We start from the raw sequence: 15,648 nt of genomic DNA, 5'->3' as shown, positions 1-15,648 counted from the left end.
ATTTTGCTTAAATCATTTGGAAAGAAACAAAAATATTATTTTAAATATGCATATAATTAAATAGATTGTTTTGTTTAAAAGTACAATAAATAATATCTTTACATGAATCTTTACAATCATCCTGATGATTGGAATAGTTCAATTTCTCTAAGATGAAACAACTGACACTATAAAAATCAAACTAGCATTCTTCCCTGAAGACATGAGCCCCCTGTGAGTCACTCCTTCACAGAGGCTGAAGTAAACCTCAAATGATAGCCTTATGTTAAAATAAAGTGAAGGAGGAGTGCCTGGAAACGTGAAGAAATTAAGAGGCTTGAATTCCAGAGAAAACAAGGCTTATATAATGACCATCTTATCTTTGTAGGTGATATATTTGGATCCAGTTGATTCCATTGATTTTTTCCATCAAAAACTAATAATAATAATCCAAACAAATGAATGCAAACTGAATTTAGAGTAGCCAACTCAGAATCCAGGAATGTTTACAATTAGCCATTATCAAACATTGTTCTGAGACAGAAGACAAGGCCATTTGAATTTCCTTCTAGGCAGAAACCAAAGGGCAGTAAACACTAACTTTTCTTTTCTTTGCTCCATATCATTAATAAGTAAATATTTTTTCTACTCTTGATTTTTTAATTGTCCAATTCTACCAAAACATTTCGGTAGACAAGGATGATTTAGAGTGAGAGAGCCTTTGTTTTTTCACCTGATTCAGAAGCTGTTTTGGTATCACTGATCTGTTTACATCACTCATATTTTTTTTTTCCCATCTGTTTGCCTATCGTGATGAATCATCACCATGGTTAGCACCATTTCCCTAGATATTTTTTTGTAAGCAGATTTCTAGATTCTATCACACAACAGTGTGACAAAATAGCATTTCAAAATACAAATTGATCCCTTCCCTGCTCTAGGTTCCCTGTGATTTTTGGTGTTCCTTGGTTCTTTTGAAAAGTCCTAGAGCAGGGAAAATCATCATATAGCAAAAAGGTGCAAAAAGAAAAGCAGACAGTCCAAGGAAAGATTTGATATTTTGAATTCCCTTTTTCCAAAGAAAACTTGGTTCTAAGTAAAATTTTAACTCTCTGAAATTGATGTTTCCTACTCCTTAAATAGATACATTTCTCAGTGTAAGTAGATACAAAGTGGAAGAAATAAGTATAATACTGTGAACTCCCGAGAAAAAGGAAATTCTCCAGACAGCTTAAGGGTATGTAAGAATGGAGGTGGCTTATGGTGTCCTTTCTAGATTAGTTTAGAAGTGGCAGCAATAATTCTAGGAAGAAATGGTGTCAGTGTACATGCCAGCAGATGAGCCTAGGTAAAGTGAAAAGAGGAAAGACCTAATCCTTATATCCCACTCTATTAGAATAATCCTGAAATCATCTAAAAAAAAAAGAAATATAAAAAGAAGTTCAAACATGCAGATGCTATGGTCAAGGACATTAACCCACAGGAGTGATGCAGTTGTTATAATTCAGTATTGATAAAACCTTCTATGCTTTCATATCGATATTTTATTCTTTAAGTTAACTAATTGCATGTCTTCTTTTTAAAAAATCAATTCTAAAAAGCCCAAGAAGGCAATGACTTCTTTTTTCATCATATATACATTATAGTGCCCTATAAAAATGAGAATTATAGAAAAGTTGCCATTGACTGCTTACCTTAGAATCAAGATACATATGCTCTTCTACTGGAATTGCCCTTCAAGAACTGTAGTCATCCTGAGAAACTAACTTTCTCTTATTGTAGGAAAAAATGTATTTGCACATTTCTAGAGCTAGTAAGAAGTAAAGAATACAAAATCCCTAGTAATGTATCATAATTAAACTCTACTAAACAGATCACCTTAAAAACTTGATGGACTGTAACTGTAGATACCAAAATAGAACAAATTAAAACCTCAATTTCACCTGACTCTGAAGCTTTCTTTATCCCAGACTCTTGAATTTCCGAATAATAGTGTAATTAGTTCTGGGACCTAAGAACACTTAAACATCCAGACTCTATTTTTTTTCACTTTTTAATTTATTTTTTAATGAAAAAAATCTGAAGTAAGTTAATATCCATGGTGCTGTGGAATTTGAACTGAACTGTTTTCTAGTTAGATTAGAATTTGACTAAAGTGATACTACTAATACAGACTCAGAAACTAGTCTTTTAATGCATATTTAGTACCTCTTTCAAATTTATCTTTCAAAGGTTAAAAAAAAACACGGCAATTTATCAAGTCTTCATTAATATTTTACATAAAAAAATACAGCCTATATGCTTGGTTGGCAACATTGTAGTTACTATGGTTTACTGACCAAAATATAATAGGTATCATATAAGAGTTAGTAGTTACATGTAGAGAGAAAGTAGGCCACTGGAAGTCTCCAAAATCCTTACCTTTATAATCACTGTGACAGTAGCAATACCAGGAGGCATTGTTCCATAAATATCAAAGGCCTCCACCAGAAAAGTGATACTTGCTTCCTGGTCTCGAAATGCCTCATAATCCAAACTCCTCAAAAGGGATAGCTCTCCTGTAAATGGATGTAGTGCAAAAAAGTGCTTCACTTCAGGGCTTCTTATCCGATATGACACATTTGCTCCAAGGTCAACATCTTTGGCCTGTAACAAGTTAAGTAAAAGAATGTTTTGTTTTGTTTAACCAGTGGTATTGCCAAAATAGAGGCAAGCAGAATTGATGATAGTCATGTGTCAGTGTCTGGGACAGCAAGAGTTTAATGATGACCAAAAGACATGTCTGTAAAGGCAGGTAATTTGTTAAGTAATTCATCATTTATCAGCGAAAGAAAGAGGTAGAGGTTGGGACAGAGAGAGAGAGGGAAAGGAAGAGTTAGAGTTGGGAGAGGGAGAGAGAGAGAGAGAGAGAGAGAGAGAGAGAGAGAGAGAGAGAGAGAGATCTATCCATGGGGTTTTATGATTGATTTTAAGACTATATCTACTTTATTTGGAAGACCACTTGTTAAATGAATCATAGCAAAGTAAAGAAATAAATCATGTCATAAATCATTGTTTTCTGCTGGTTTAATAATCATGAAACTATTATAAATAAAAGTAATTATTGGGTAACTTTCATAAACATAATAGAACACTCACTGTAACAAAATGAAAGACATAAAAGGAGAAATTTGTTCTCACTGAAATCCTATAATACATTCCTGAAGATCATTCCTTTATAACTTCTTTCCTCTAACCATCCTCTAGTGGATAGTTAAAGGGGATATTGAGAAACCATACCCTTTCTGTCTCACTTTGCTTCCTGGTTGCCATGAAGCAAATAGGATATTAGGTACAATGTACTATGGAAAAAGCCAAGATGAATCAACCCCAAAATCCTGCACTCTAGGTTATGGCCTCAAAGAAGAAATAATTATACAAGTACACAAATAGAAGGAAAAAAAAAAAACAATGTTATCTGAAAAGCACTCAGAATTGGAATTTAGATGAGAAGATAGGATTTTTGTTGAAGTGGGACAGCTATTTCATTCAGTAGAATAGACGGGGAAAAGCACCTAAGTTAGAGGAAATAAAACAGCAAGAACAAAAATCGGGATAGTTCAAGTTTGTTGAATGTACATTCATTAATGCAAGCACCTTCTTTGTAAGTTTCAGTCTTGTTTTCCTCTAATTACTGGCATCACAACTATAAAGTTATTGTCAAAGCACAGATATTACCATGTCATATTCCTACCTACAATTCTCAATATTCATTTCAATTTGCATTAACCACTGTGTTATTTAAAGTTAGATTACTGTGACAAAGTACCTGAGAAAATCAATTTATAAAGGGGGAAAAGTTATTTTTACTCATATGGTTTCTGTCCTGGGTCACATTTCTATTACTTTGGGCCTATGGCAGCACAGTACATTATAGTAGTAACTCCTGACAGAAGAGGCCTATTTGCCTCATGGCAGCCAGGAAGCAAAGTGAGACAGAAAGGAGATGGTTTCTCAATATCCCCTTTAAGTGCACATCCTCAGTGACCTAACTTTCTCCCCCTAGGCTTCACCTCCTAAAGATTCCACAGTTTCCCAACAGTGCCATAAATGAAGGACCAAATTTAAGATATATGGGCCTTATGAGGGCATTCAACATCCAAGTTATAGGAGCGCCAATTCCCTTAACATGATGAGATGGACCACCACATTTTCTAGTTCTTTAGCCCCTCAAACTTCACCCTGTCCTCCAGGATTTTGAGAAGATTTTTTTTCCATCATCTTAAATAATCTTTTTTTCTCTCTTTATTTAGAGACTCTGACTTGCTCCTGAGTTGACAATTTAGAAATAACTTTCATGAGAAAATGTTCTTTTGATGCTCAAGCATAGTTTAGGAGTTCCGCCTCTGATTTTGTCAGCCACTGGTCTTAATAATCACTATTTTAATTACCAATCTATTTGTCTTTTTAGTAAACCAGACTGAAAATATCAGAAAAGTAGGAACTCTGTCTTGTTAACTTATTCTTGTATTCTTGATGTCTTCAAGAGAAATTGGCATACAATTAGACACTGAAGATATGTGCTTGTTGAATGAAAGGATGGTTGAATAGATGCATGGAGGATAAAATAGAGAGATAATGGTTTTCTATCTGTTAAGTATGTGCCTTAATTAGATTCATTAATGTTTATTGAACAGTTAAATCTTTGTTGAGTTGAATTATGGAAGAAATACAGATTCTTGAAAAGCATTCTATCAAAATTCAAGTTATTCTTAGCAGGAGGAATGAATGATTACAATATTTCAAAATGCACTTCATAGATCTCCTATATAAATTAAGTGGTTGCTAAAAATGCAATTAAGGGGTCAATCTGACCTACTGAACCAAAATATTCAGTTTCTGGGAATGTTACAGTGAAGGTGTTAAAAGAGATTTGGATATAGAGATGAAATTTTAAAAAAGTAAGTTAGAGCCTTAGAAGATGCTTGTTGTACACATAAAGTGAAAAAGAATGTACAGTATGATGGATGTAACAATATCTGCAAAATACAGGAGAAGCACACATGTATATCTGTGTATACATATATGCACATACCTGCACACATGCATATTTGTCCTAGAACAAAGGTTAATGTGAAAAATACACACAATTGAATATTGAATATTTAAGTAATATTATATTTTTTTCTTAATGAGATGTTTTCCAATGTTACAAAAATATACAGCTTAACTTTGTAAATTAAAAAATATATGTTAGAAAGTATATTTTTTCTTACAAATTTGCCTTTTTTCCCATTAATTCTGCGGGATCTCCCAATGAGAGGTTGTCACAGAAAATGCAAAATACAGTATTTGATATATAATATATAATATAATTCCTTCATTTTTATGTGAAACTAAAATGTAAGTGGGTTAATTGTATTTTTGCTGCTGCTGATTTTGGATACATAACCCTAATTGCAAATCTAATAATTCAGAATTAATAAAACTAATACTTTTTCCATATACCTCTATTTTAAGGAAGGTGGTCCCAGCTGGCAGATTCTCTTCCACAACAACAGTGTATGTTGAATTGGTGAACACTGGACTATTGTCATCAATATCCAAAACCTTGATGGCCAGTGTTAGAGTAGAATGACGAGGGTGTACTGCTCCATCAGTTGCCACTACAACAAGTTCATAGTAGTCCCTGACTTCTCTGTTAAGCTTCACTGCGGTGTAAATGCTCCCATTGGATGTGATGCGGAAAAGATTATTGAAGTTACCCAAACTGTAGTGCACTTGGCCATTTATTCCAGCATCAGGGTCTGTTGCCTAAAAGAAATCAAAAACAAAGAATTCACATAGTAGCTTCTGGTATGTTCTGACATATTATGGCATTTTCCTAATCAGATATTCTTTTTATCTCTAATGAGAAAATTTAAAAGATAATGAAGATGAAATGCACAGTCCAAAACATGAAAAGGGATATACATAATTTAGTTAGCATACTCATTCAAAATGAGCATAACTTACACATTGATAACATCATTAGCATTACAATAAGATATTATGACAGAAAATACATATTATAAAAATACTGAATGTTTCATGTATTATTTTTAATAGATTTTGAATGCCAAAGTAAGACAAAAATTTATTTTTTAATTAAAACAATTTCCTGAGTAATAACTTAAGTGTCTGTGTGTTTGCATTCAAATTATTTTTATATTCATTTTCATATTTAAATATGTTTTAGCACTATGTGTTTTTACCTCATTTAATTCTCCTGATGTTTTTAGTGAGTAAATATTGGTCCCATTTTGTAAATGGAAAAATGTGGCTTATGGAATTTAATTGTATTGCCTAGGGTAACACAAGAAATAAATACTTCAGTGTCCCAGTTCTTAGTACAATGTCTCATATATAAAACTACTTAATAAATACTTGTGAAATTAATGAATTTATGTTAAATGAATGTATGGAACTGAGATTTGAAACTAAATGCATTCAAAACCCAAGTGAGAATAAAAATCCAGTAATTGTAAAGTATAAATGCAAGGGGCTACTTTAATATTAGAATATAAATATCCATAATAATAGAGAGCTGTTGGAACTATAATAAACCTAGTGAAAATATTTAAGTCCTGAAAGGTACGTTGAATCAAAACAATGAGTAAATTTTAGGTGAATATTCTAAAGGAATATTATGAAAATTAGTCTAACTAATATTATGAAAATTAGTCTAATTCAATAAATTGTTTTCTAAACAATGACTTTGTACTATCAAATACTTAACATTTTGTTTTAAACAATTCTTTGCTATTGTTCTTCAAAAAACACTTGATGCATCTAGGAAGAGGTGAAATGTTACAGTTGTACTCAAAGCTATCAGCAAGAAAAGGAGGGAAAACAAGATGCTTGAGTGCTTTCTACATCAAGAACACAATAGTCAGGTAATGAATGCAGATCCTGGGATATGATACAATTCACTTTAAAATGTTTTCTGAATTTTTTATTATTAGTTATACATAACTAATAAGTAGAACGTATTTTGACATATATATATATATATATATATATATATATATATATATATGAAGTATAACTTCTTATTTTTCTGGTTGTACATGATATAGAATTACATTGGCTGAGTAAATCATATATGCACATAGGATAGTAATGTCCAATTTTTTAGCAGTACACATGCAGTTCCACTTTGAGCTTTATAAACAATGGAGAGGGATGCACAGTTTTGTCAAATCTTGAGTCTAGTTTGAATTGATAAGTCCAATATGTGAAACGTGTTTTTAACTGTGCTTCTTCTACAGGTCAAAATACCAGACATTTCAACAGTGTTTGTCCCTTAGACTCATCAAAACAAAAGTGCCCTCGGGAGGTCACCCTCTCTTGAGGCTTAATCCTGAAAAAAAGACAGCAGAAGAATTATAGTATTGCCGGAGGAGGAAAGAAATACTATGAAAAAGAGAAGAGTTTCTATAGATGCATTTTCTTCTATTTGTACATTTTGTCTAAACTTTGTCACAAAAATTATTGACAAACTAGTCAAGCTGACCATCTTTGCGGAAAAAACAAAAAACAGTGTGTACCACTCCCAAAATAAAACTGTGAATTTTATTTTATTTTTCAAAATAACTGAAGATAAATAAATGCTTTAGTAATATAAGTAGGTTTTACTTCATTACTCTAACAATCTTGCAATTTTCAGTAATTTTTCTGTCTCTGAGACACTTTAGGTCACAAAATCAGTCATTTATGCAATCAGTAATTTTAAATGACACTTGCTTGGGTTATTTTTTATTCATTCACATAATTGAAGGTTTATTGATAAGATATTAAATTTAACTACTATGACTGATTTGTGTGTATGTGTGTGTGACTGTGTGAGTGGGTGTATATTTGGAGGGGAGAGTGTTGTATATGTGTTCCTCTATAAATATCCAGCTGATATCTCCATTAGGACTCCCAATATATATCTATACAAATTTTACTTGACTTACTATAGGATTACATCCTGATCAACCTATTGTAAATTGAAAATGTTGTAAGTAAAAAATGCGTTTAATACATCTAACCTACTGAACTTCATAGCTTAGCAACACAGTACACAGTAGAGCATTGGTTATTTACACTCAAGAAAGCATGACTAAGTGGGAGCTGTTTCTCTCTTGTTGCTGCCCAGCATCTTGAAAGGGTATTACACAACATATTGGTAGCCTGGGAATAGATCAAAATTAAAAATTTGATGGACAGTTTTTATTGAATATGTATTGCTTTTGCACTATGGCCAAATTGGAAAAAAAAAAAAAAAAGATAAATTGAACCATTATACATTAAGGGACTGCCTGTATTGGTTTTCTTTTTTTTTTTTTTCCTATATTGGTTTTCTAGTCTGCATCAGATACTATAACAAATTACCAGCTTATCAGCTTCTGCAAAACAAGTTCATTATTTTAAAGGTCCGCAGGTAAGTTAAATATAGGTCTTACCTGGTTAAAATCAAAGTATAAGAAAGACTATGTTCTATGGAGTCTCTAAGGGAAAACTAATTTCCTTACTCACTCAAGTTGTGGACAGAACTCAATTGCTTGAGGTTGTAGGACTGAAATCCCCACTCTTTTGGTGGTTGACATGTGAGGACCAATCCCATCCTTCTAGCTGCCATTCACATCCTGTGACTCCTGGCACACTGCCTCATCTATAAGAGCAGCAGTGGTGGCCAATTTCTCTGGAATTTTTTGAATTGCTCTTCTTCCATCTCATCTCTGACTGGTTCTTCAGTCACTTCAGTCACTTCAGTCACTGGTTCTTCAGTATTGCACTTACTGGGCTTACATGATTCAGTAGGCTTACCTTGACAATCCAGGGTAATGTTATCATTTCAAAGTCCTTATTTTTAATCACACTTCTTGCAAATATATAGTAACCTATACTTTCTGATAAGATGATTTGTTGAGAGAAAATATTCAAACAGACAATCAGTAGGAAGACTGAAAACAAATGTTAGATGGGTCATCCTCATAACAGGCTTTTTAAATGTTTTTTAAATCTCTTAAATTAGCTCAAATGTAAGTAATATGTCATGTACACACACACACACACACACACACACACACACACACACACACACGAAGACTGAGCAGATCTATTACCAATGAATTTACTGGACATCTGGTATTCATGAAAGGAAGTATATATGATTCTTATAGAACAAAATACTATATATTCTGCAGGAATTTACTCTAAAAATTGTAAGATTACTCAAATATACAGCTAATGAAGACAAATGGACTAAAATTTCGCAAAATGCAAAGTTATTCCCCTGTCTTTTTTAAAAATCTCTTGATTAATTGAAGAATAAACAAAGTTTAAGTAAAGTGGCATGGGCTACCTAAGCAAGGTTTTTTCACTTACTTGCTATTATATATGAGTATACAGATGTTAGACGAGATGACTAAACACAGAATCCCTTATTTTCAGCAGCACTCACTGTCAAGAACTTTGCATCCATGTTTAATATCTAGCCAAGCAGCTCAGTATGTGATGCTATAATGAAACGATTTATCTTCTTAGAAATCAATTAAAAGTTAATTAAAATTGTTAATAAGAAAAATCACACATGTCTTCTCCCCTTGTACTACATCAAAGGAATAAACACTATAGCTGCAACTTTATAATTGTCTGTCCATGGTTAACACATTTTTGTAATATCTACCTTACTATGAGGCTTGATTTGTGGCTACTTATTTGTAAATGCATATTGCTGGTAAATTGGCTGATAGTCTGTTGACAAATACAGACCTTGAAAAAATAAAAATAAAGACCTCACTGGACAAAACTTTGAATATTTTCCAGGAAAAAAAAATTGTCATATCTTAAAGTTAAAACGTTAGATATATCAGAAACAACCAAACAATTATTTAAGAATGAAATAAAATGAAGTGATTATATGAGAACATTTATTAAGCAAATGTTTTCTGAACAACTTATGTGCACCAATTTATCCTCTTGCCATTTGAAAGGGAACAAGATATGATATTGATTACGCATTGAATTCATCCCCTTTCTTTGTTCATTATCACTTTATAGCGATCTACTACACAATTGTTCCAAGAAGAGGAGGAGGAGGAGGAGGAGGAGGAGGAGGAGGAGGAGGAGGAGGAGGAGGAGGAGGAGGAGGAAATGGAACCTCAACTCTGGAATTCCTACACTGTGGATGCCTGTAGAAATCTAGAAGCATGTCTGTATCAATGAGATGAATTGGGATAAAAACCCAAAGGAGAGCCAGATGCTTGTTCCTCTTCTATTAAAAGGTACCTGGGTAGATAATGTGTTCTGTTTGTCAATTATTAGTTTCACTTTAAAATACTTTTATACTGGGGCTGCAGTTGTAGCTCAGTGGTAGAGCACTTGCCTAGCACCTGTGAGGAACTGGGTTTGATCCTCAGCACCATATAAAAATAAATAAATAAAATAAAGGTGTTGTGTCCATCTACAACTAAAACATATAAATAAAAATATTTTTGTTCTTATTCAGATTATTTAAAGAAAAATATTTTTCTTTATTTTAACAAAACTCAACTAAAAGAATTATGTAGAAAAAAGGAAAATATTAAGCTATTAAAAAGTTGTGAACTCTTCTGTGCCTTTAATGGATCCAAGGAGAGGCTGAGCAGGAGCTTCCTCTTCTTTGTGCTTTTCCTTGACAGTAACTTAAGAGGCCATGAACTCCCACTCTGTTCTTACCTCCAAGTGGGAACCATAAAAGACGTTGAGTGGAAAGGTCAGGTGAAGTTTGGCAGTGATTTTTGATGTTATTAAGGGAAACATATTTTTTTTTAATTTATTATCTGCCAACATCAAAAATATGAAATAGTTGTTGACTTTAGTCCTTTAAAGAAGTGAATCTATTCAATCATGGTGTAAAAGGAGAGTAGCAACTAAATGACACAAAATGAGGGTAAGGTTTTCCTCTGTCCACACAAATGTTTCATATTTAATATTGAAGAATGTCAAGTAGAGTTACAGACCAAAAGGTAACACGTTTACTTGAGTTCAAATCACCAAAACATAAGGGAGTAAATAGATTTCCTCAAACATTTGAGTGCTCCAATAGTGATTCCCTAGGACACCAGAATATAGATATATAAACTAGTGATTTCTTAAGGGTTTAAGTTCTGATTTTGAAGCACATATCCTTCCCATACTGACTCAATGGCCTTGAGAGAGTCAATCTCTGTAACCTTTCATCCTTCATCTGAAAAAAATATGGTGGTAATGAGTATTTATCTATATTCTAAGAGGACTACATATTAACAACATACTTGTGTCATATTAAGCTACCCATAAAAAATGGTATCCATGTTTGCCAGGCATAGTGGTTCATGCATGTAATCCCAATGATTTGAAAGGCTGATTCAGGAGAATCACAAGTTCAAGGCCAGCCTCAGCAACTTAGTAAGACACTCAGCAAATGAGTGAGAGCCTGTCTCAAAATAAAAAATAAAAAAGATTTGGAATGTAGCCCAACGTCCTTGGGTTCAATTCCCAGTACAAGAAACAAACAATAACAACAACAACAACAACAAAAAAATACCCATCTTTATGTTACTATGGTTTTCAATATCTACTTGGAAAGTATTTTAAAAAAGATAAATTCTATCCTTCATTTCTGAAAGAATATTTTAGGTGGAACAAATTAGCCTGTTTTTATTAGCTTATTTATACATTTTTGTTTTCTCGGAGTCATTTTTAATCTTGTATAGCAAATTTCTTTGATTCTATTAATATTATTATTGCCAAGATTTTCTGAGAATACTGGTGTATGTCAATTTAAAAAACTCATATGTGAAAGTTTTCTGTCTACACAGTATTTTAGTGTAAAAAATAGAAACATAAGAGAATTCATGATTTAATTATAAAGAATAAAAAGAGAAAATTACTTTAGTTATTACAAGAAAGATAAATATGAAAAATTCATGTGCTATTAGTTCAGATACATGATAGAGAAATTTAAACAAAAAAGTTTATCTGATGATTTTATAGATATTGCCATACTAAGGAATATTTGCTGTCTGCTCTGAGAAAAAACAAGGCCTGAAAAATGCATTCCATTTGAAAGTAGAAGAAAAGAGATAACTTTAAGTTGCATTTTAAAGTAATTTCATCATGGTTTGGGAAACAAATGTACATGTCAGTGGGTGAGAATTTATGATATTGTCATAAATTGTGAGGTTCTTAAAATCATTACAATGATAACTGAAAAAAGCATTAGTGTTATTTAACAGCAAACATTACCTTGCTTGTTATCACTACTGCAAGCTGTCCTTCCAAATCTGAAAAAATAAATTCTGCCTACAGAAATCAGTAAACAGTATTTCCACACATAAAAGTTTTGTCAGCTGCCCATATTTTTCTCCAAAGCTATGTCTTTTTAGTGTTCTTAAATTCTTTCTATTCTACCATGGAGAAACTGCAATTAAACTGTCTCTAAGCACTTAGATATTTCTCTGGATTACGTTCCTGGTTCCACCTCTCTGAGATACTATCCTTCCACCCAGGTTCCCTGTTATCCTGTATTTATTTGACTCTATGACATGGTATAATTGCCTGGTTATCTACTTGTCTCCTATACTATACATCAAGCAACTTGAGGACAAGAAAACTGCATTTTTTAACATTGACTTTCCAATACCAAATCTTCATAGATGTTCAATGAATTTTTGTTTAATAAATGTTTAATGAATTATTTATTTTTGCGTTATTTAAATTTGCAGATTTTACCAGTATCCAAAAATTACTTAGTATTTATTATGTAATAAATTGCACTTTATCCTAGCATTTAATACTGTACATGATCTTGTTGTGTCCTCTCTCTATGCATTTATATCCCACAAATAACTCACTGACATAAACTGTTTCACTTGTTTTTTTCTTAAATATGTCAGTTTTCAAGCAACTCCTAATCTCAGTGGTTTAAAATCATCAATGTTTATTTATTGTCTCTGCAGAATATATCATGCATTCCTTGCTGCGCTCCATGTCTGCCTCACTTGAGAAAGGAGGTTAAGGGATCAGCTCTTATAGGAACATGTCACTCATGTGACAAATGAAAAATAAGCCACAACTCTTAATGCTTCTGCTTGGTAGTGGAACAGATCACCTATATTTCTAGTTCATTGATCAAGGCAAATCACATGACAAGGCTGATGTGATAGAGAAGTATCATCTCAGAGTCAGACAGCAACAAGTCAGAAACAACAGTATAAGCTACCATACTCACCTCCCTTGATATTCACCATGTCCTTTCCCATCTTCCCTTAATAGGCTTCTTTGTAACCTAGACTGGATCTTTCAAAACTGGCTCCAGTTCCACTAATTTGGGAAGTCTTTTCTTTTTATACAACCTCTGATCCTTTTTGTACTTATCACAAACAACTTTTTACTGCTATTTATATATGTTGGACAATGTATAAGGTTTTTGTCACTGTGATCAAAATACCTGTCACAAACTACTTTAGAGGAGAAAAAGTTGACATTGGGTCATGATTTTAGATGTTTAGTCCATGGACAGCCAACTTCGTTGCTGGAGCCTAAGGTGATGCTAAGCTTCATGGTGGAAGGGCATGGCAGAGGAAAACTTCATCTCTTGAGAGCAAGGAAGCAGAGAGTAAGAGGATCCAGAGACTAAATATTTATAATCTCCAAGGCATTCCTCCATCCTTGTCCCACCCACCTCCAGTTATTACTCAGTTAGTCGAGTCAATTTACTAATCCATCAAATGGATTAATCCACTGATGAGGTAACAACTCTCATAAGGCTGAAGTGTAATCACTTCACCTCTGAACATTCTTGCATTAACCCAGGAGCTTGTGGGGGATACCTCATATCCAAACAATAACAGACAACTAAATATTAGCTCTAAAAAGCCACTGCTTTTATCTATTACATAATGGGAAGCACCATTAGAGAAAAGAATCTGTAAGTTGTTTAGTGTGGTTTGGAAAGTGGGAAGTTGGAGCAAGAATGAAAATATGAAAAATAAGTAAAAGACACAGCAAGAAAATGGAAATAAACTGTTTTCTCAAAACTGGGTGATATTTAACACATATGAACTGAGGATGTCATAATAAACAAGCACTTTTAAGTTGTTACAAGATAACCTGTATATCTCATAACAATAGAATGTAGGTTAACCTCCAATAATTAAAAAGTAAGCATTACAAAAAAGCCATGAAGTATTGTAGTAAAAGTCCTTACCTGTTCTTGTGCCATATAATGATAAACATTCTCAGATTATTACTTTGATGTTCCAGAGAAAGGGCTATCTGGTTCATATTCACGCCACAAACAAGCAAAATAATGTTAATTAAATATCTTTACATTGTTCTGCAGTAGTTCTTTTTTCTCTCAATTATTATTAACAATGCTGGTAGAAGAAATGAAGACTTTTTCTGTGATTTTTGTATTTTCTGTTTCTTGGCATTTGATCATTCTGCACTGTAAGTTTAATGTGTGTTTTCCATTTTGTATGATGGTAGAAACTCATAGGTTGAGTTTTTAATTTGTCTTCACACCTTTTTTTACTTCTATTTCTCATCTTTTTCTTGTGGGCAAACATGCCATAATCTCTAAATCTAAGTACATTTTGCCAAATTAACCAGGTTGTCTTGTGCTTGCTTTGTTCTACCATAAAGTTCTTGTACCACTTCGTAAGATGTGTATTCTTTAGCCCAAGTGTTATCTAAGAAGCCTCAGAATAAGGAAAAAGTATTATCTCTGTATTCCTGAAGCTTACTGTCCATTTCTTTACCAAAAGCCTTAATACTATCTTCTGTAATTTTTTTACAACCTCCATGACACTGAATTTTTAATGGTCGGGTGGCTTATTTATGTACCTTTTCTTTTGTTTGCATTGATATGTAGTAGTTACACAATATTTTCTGTAAAAATTTCTTCTAAAACTGTTTCTATTTAACAATAACCTATCAATCTTCTCTCGACCACCCAATCACATGCAGAAATGAAGAATGTCATTTACTATTGGCTGTTTTTTCTTAAAAGTTGTTATTTATTTCCATTTATCAGAAAAAATTAAAATGATTAGATACATTTCCATTTTTAGATGAAAATTAAGTGAAAAATAACATCAACAGTTATATTTTCTTCAATTTTGTATCTGTTATTATTCTATTACTTTATTATATTTCATTTGTCAACTAGATTCCTTTAAGATGATCTATTTCTTGTTTGTTTTACAATAAATATAGCACATATGCCTACTTCTTACGGAATTAACAAAACTCTAGTTTAATTTCTTAAAACTCCTTTCTAGAGTTCTACCTTATTAATAATAATAATGTTGAACCTTATTAATAATAAGGTTGAACTCTAGAAAGGAGTTCATTATTAATCTTTTTCATTATTAATCTCTCTCTCTCTCTCTCTCTCTCTCTCTCTCTTTTGGAAATGCTAGGGCTTGAACTCAGGGCCTCACACATGCTAGGTAAGCACATAACCACTGAGCCACAGCCCCAACCCCATTATTAATATATTCATATTCATGCCACAAGCAAGTATTTTTAAAGTATTAATGAGTATTTTTAAAGATTTTAAATTTGTAAACAAACTCCCAAGAAATTTCATTAACACAGGTATATTGTACTTCTCTGTATGGACATATACATATC

At 32.6% G+C, this 15,648-nt stretch overlaps 1 protein-coding gene across 16 annotated transcripts in view; it reads right to left on the bottom strand.

Moving 5' to 3' along the window:
- Pcdh15 (protocadherin related 15) overlaps positions 1–15,648 on the bottom strand; it is a 746,672-nt gene that overhangs the window by 161,231 nt on the left and 569,793 nt on the right. For all 16 annotated transcript variants that reach the window (XM_071610757.1, XM_071610756.1, XM_071610753.1 and 13 more), the window contains 2 exons: positions 5,467–5,772; positions 2,401–2,625 (listed from right to left, as the gene is read on the bottom strand). In XM_071610757.1, the coding sequence (XP_071466858.1) occupies positions 2,401–2,625; positions 5,467–5,772 (531 nt within the window). The remainder of the gene's footprint in view (positions 1–2,400; positions 2,626–5,466; positions 5,773–15,648) is intronic.

Source organism: Marmota flaviventris, chromosome 4 (assembly GCF_047511675.1).
Source record: "Marmota flaviventris isolate mMarFla1 chromosome 4, mMarFla1.hap1, whole genome shotgun sequence".
NCBI classification, from domain to species: Eukaryota; Metazoa; Chordata; class Mammalia; order Rodentia; family Sciuridae; genus Marmota; species Marmota flaviventris.
Note: the sequence above shows the minus strand (reverse complement) of the source record. Positions and strands in the feature narration are given on the sequence as shown.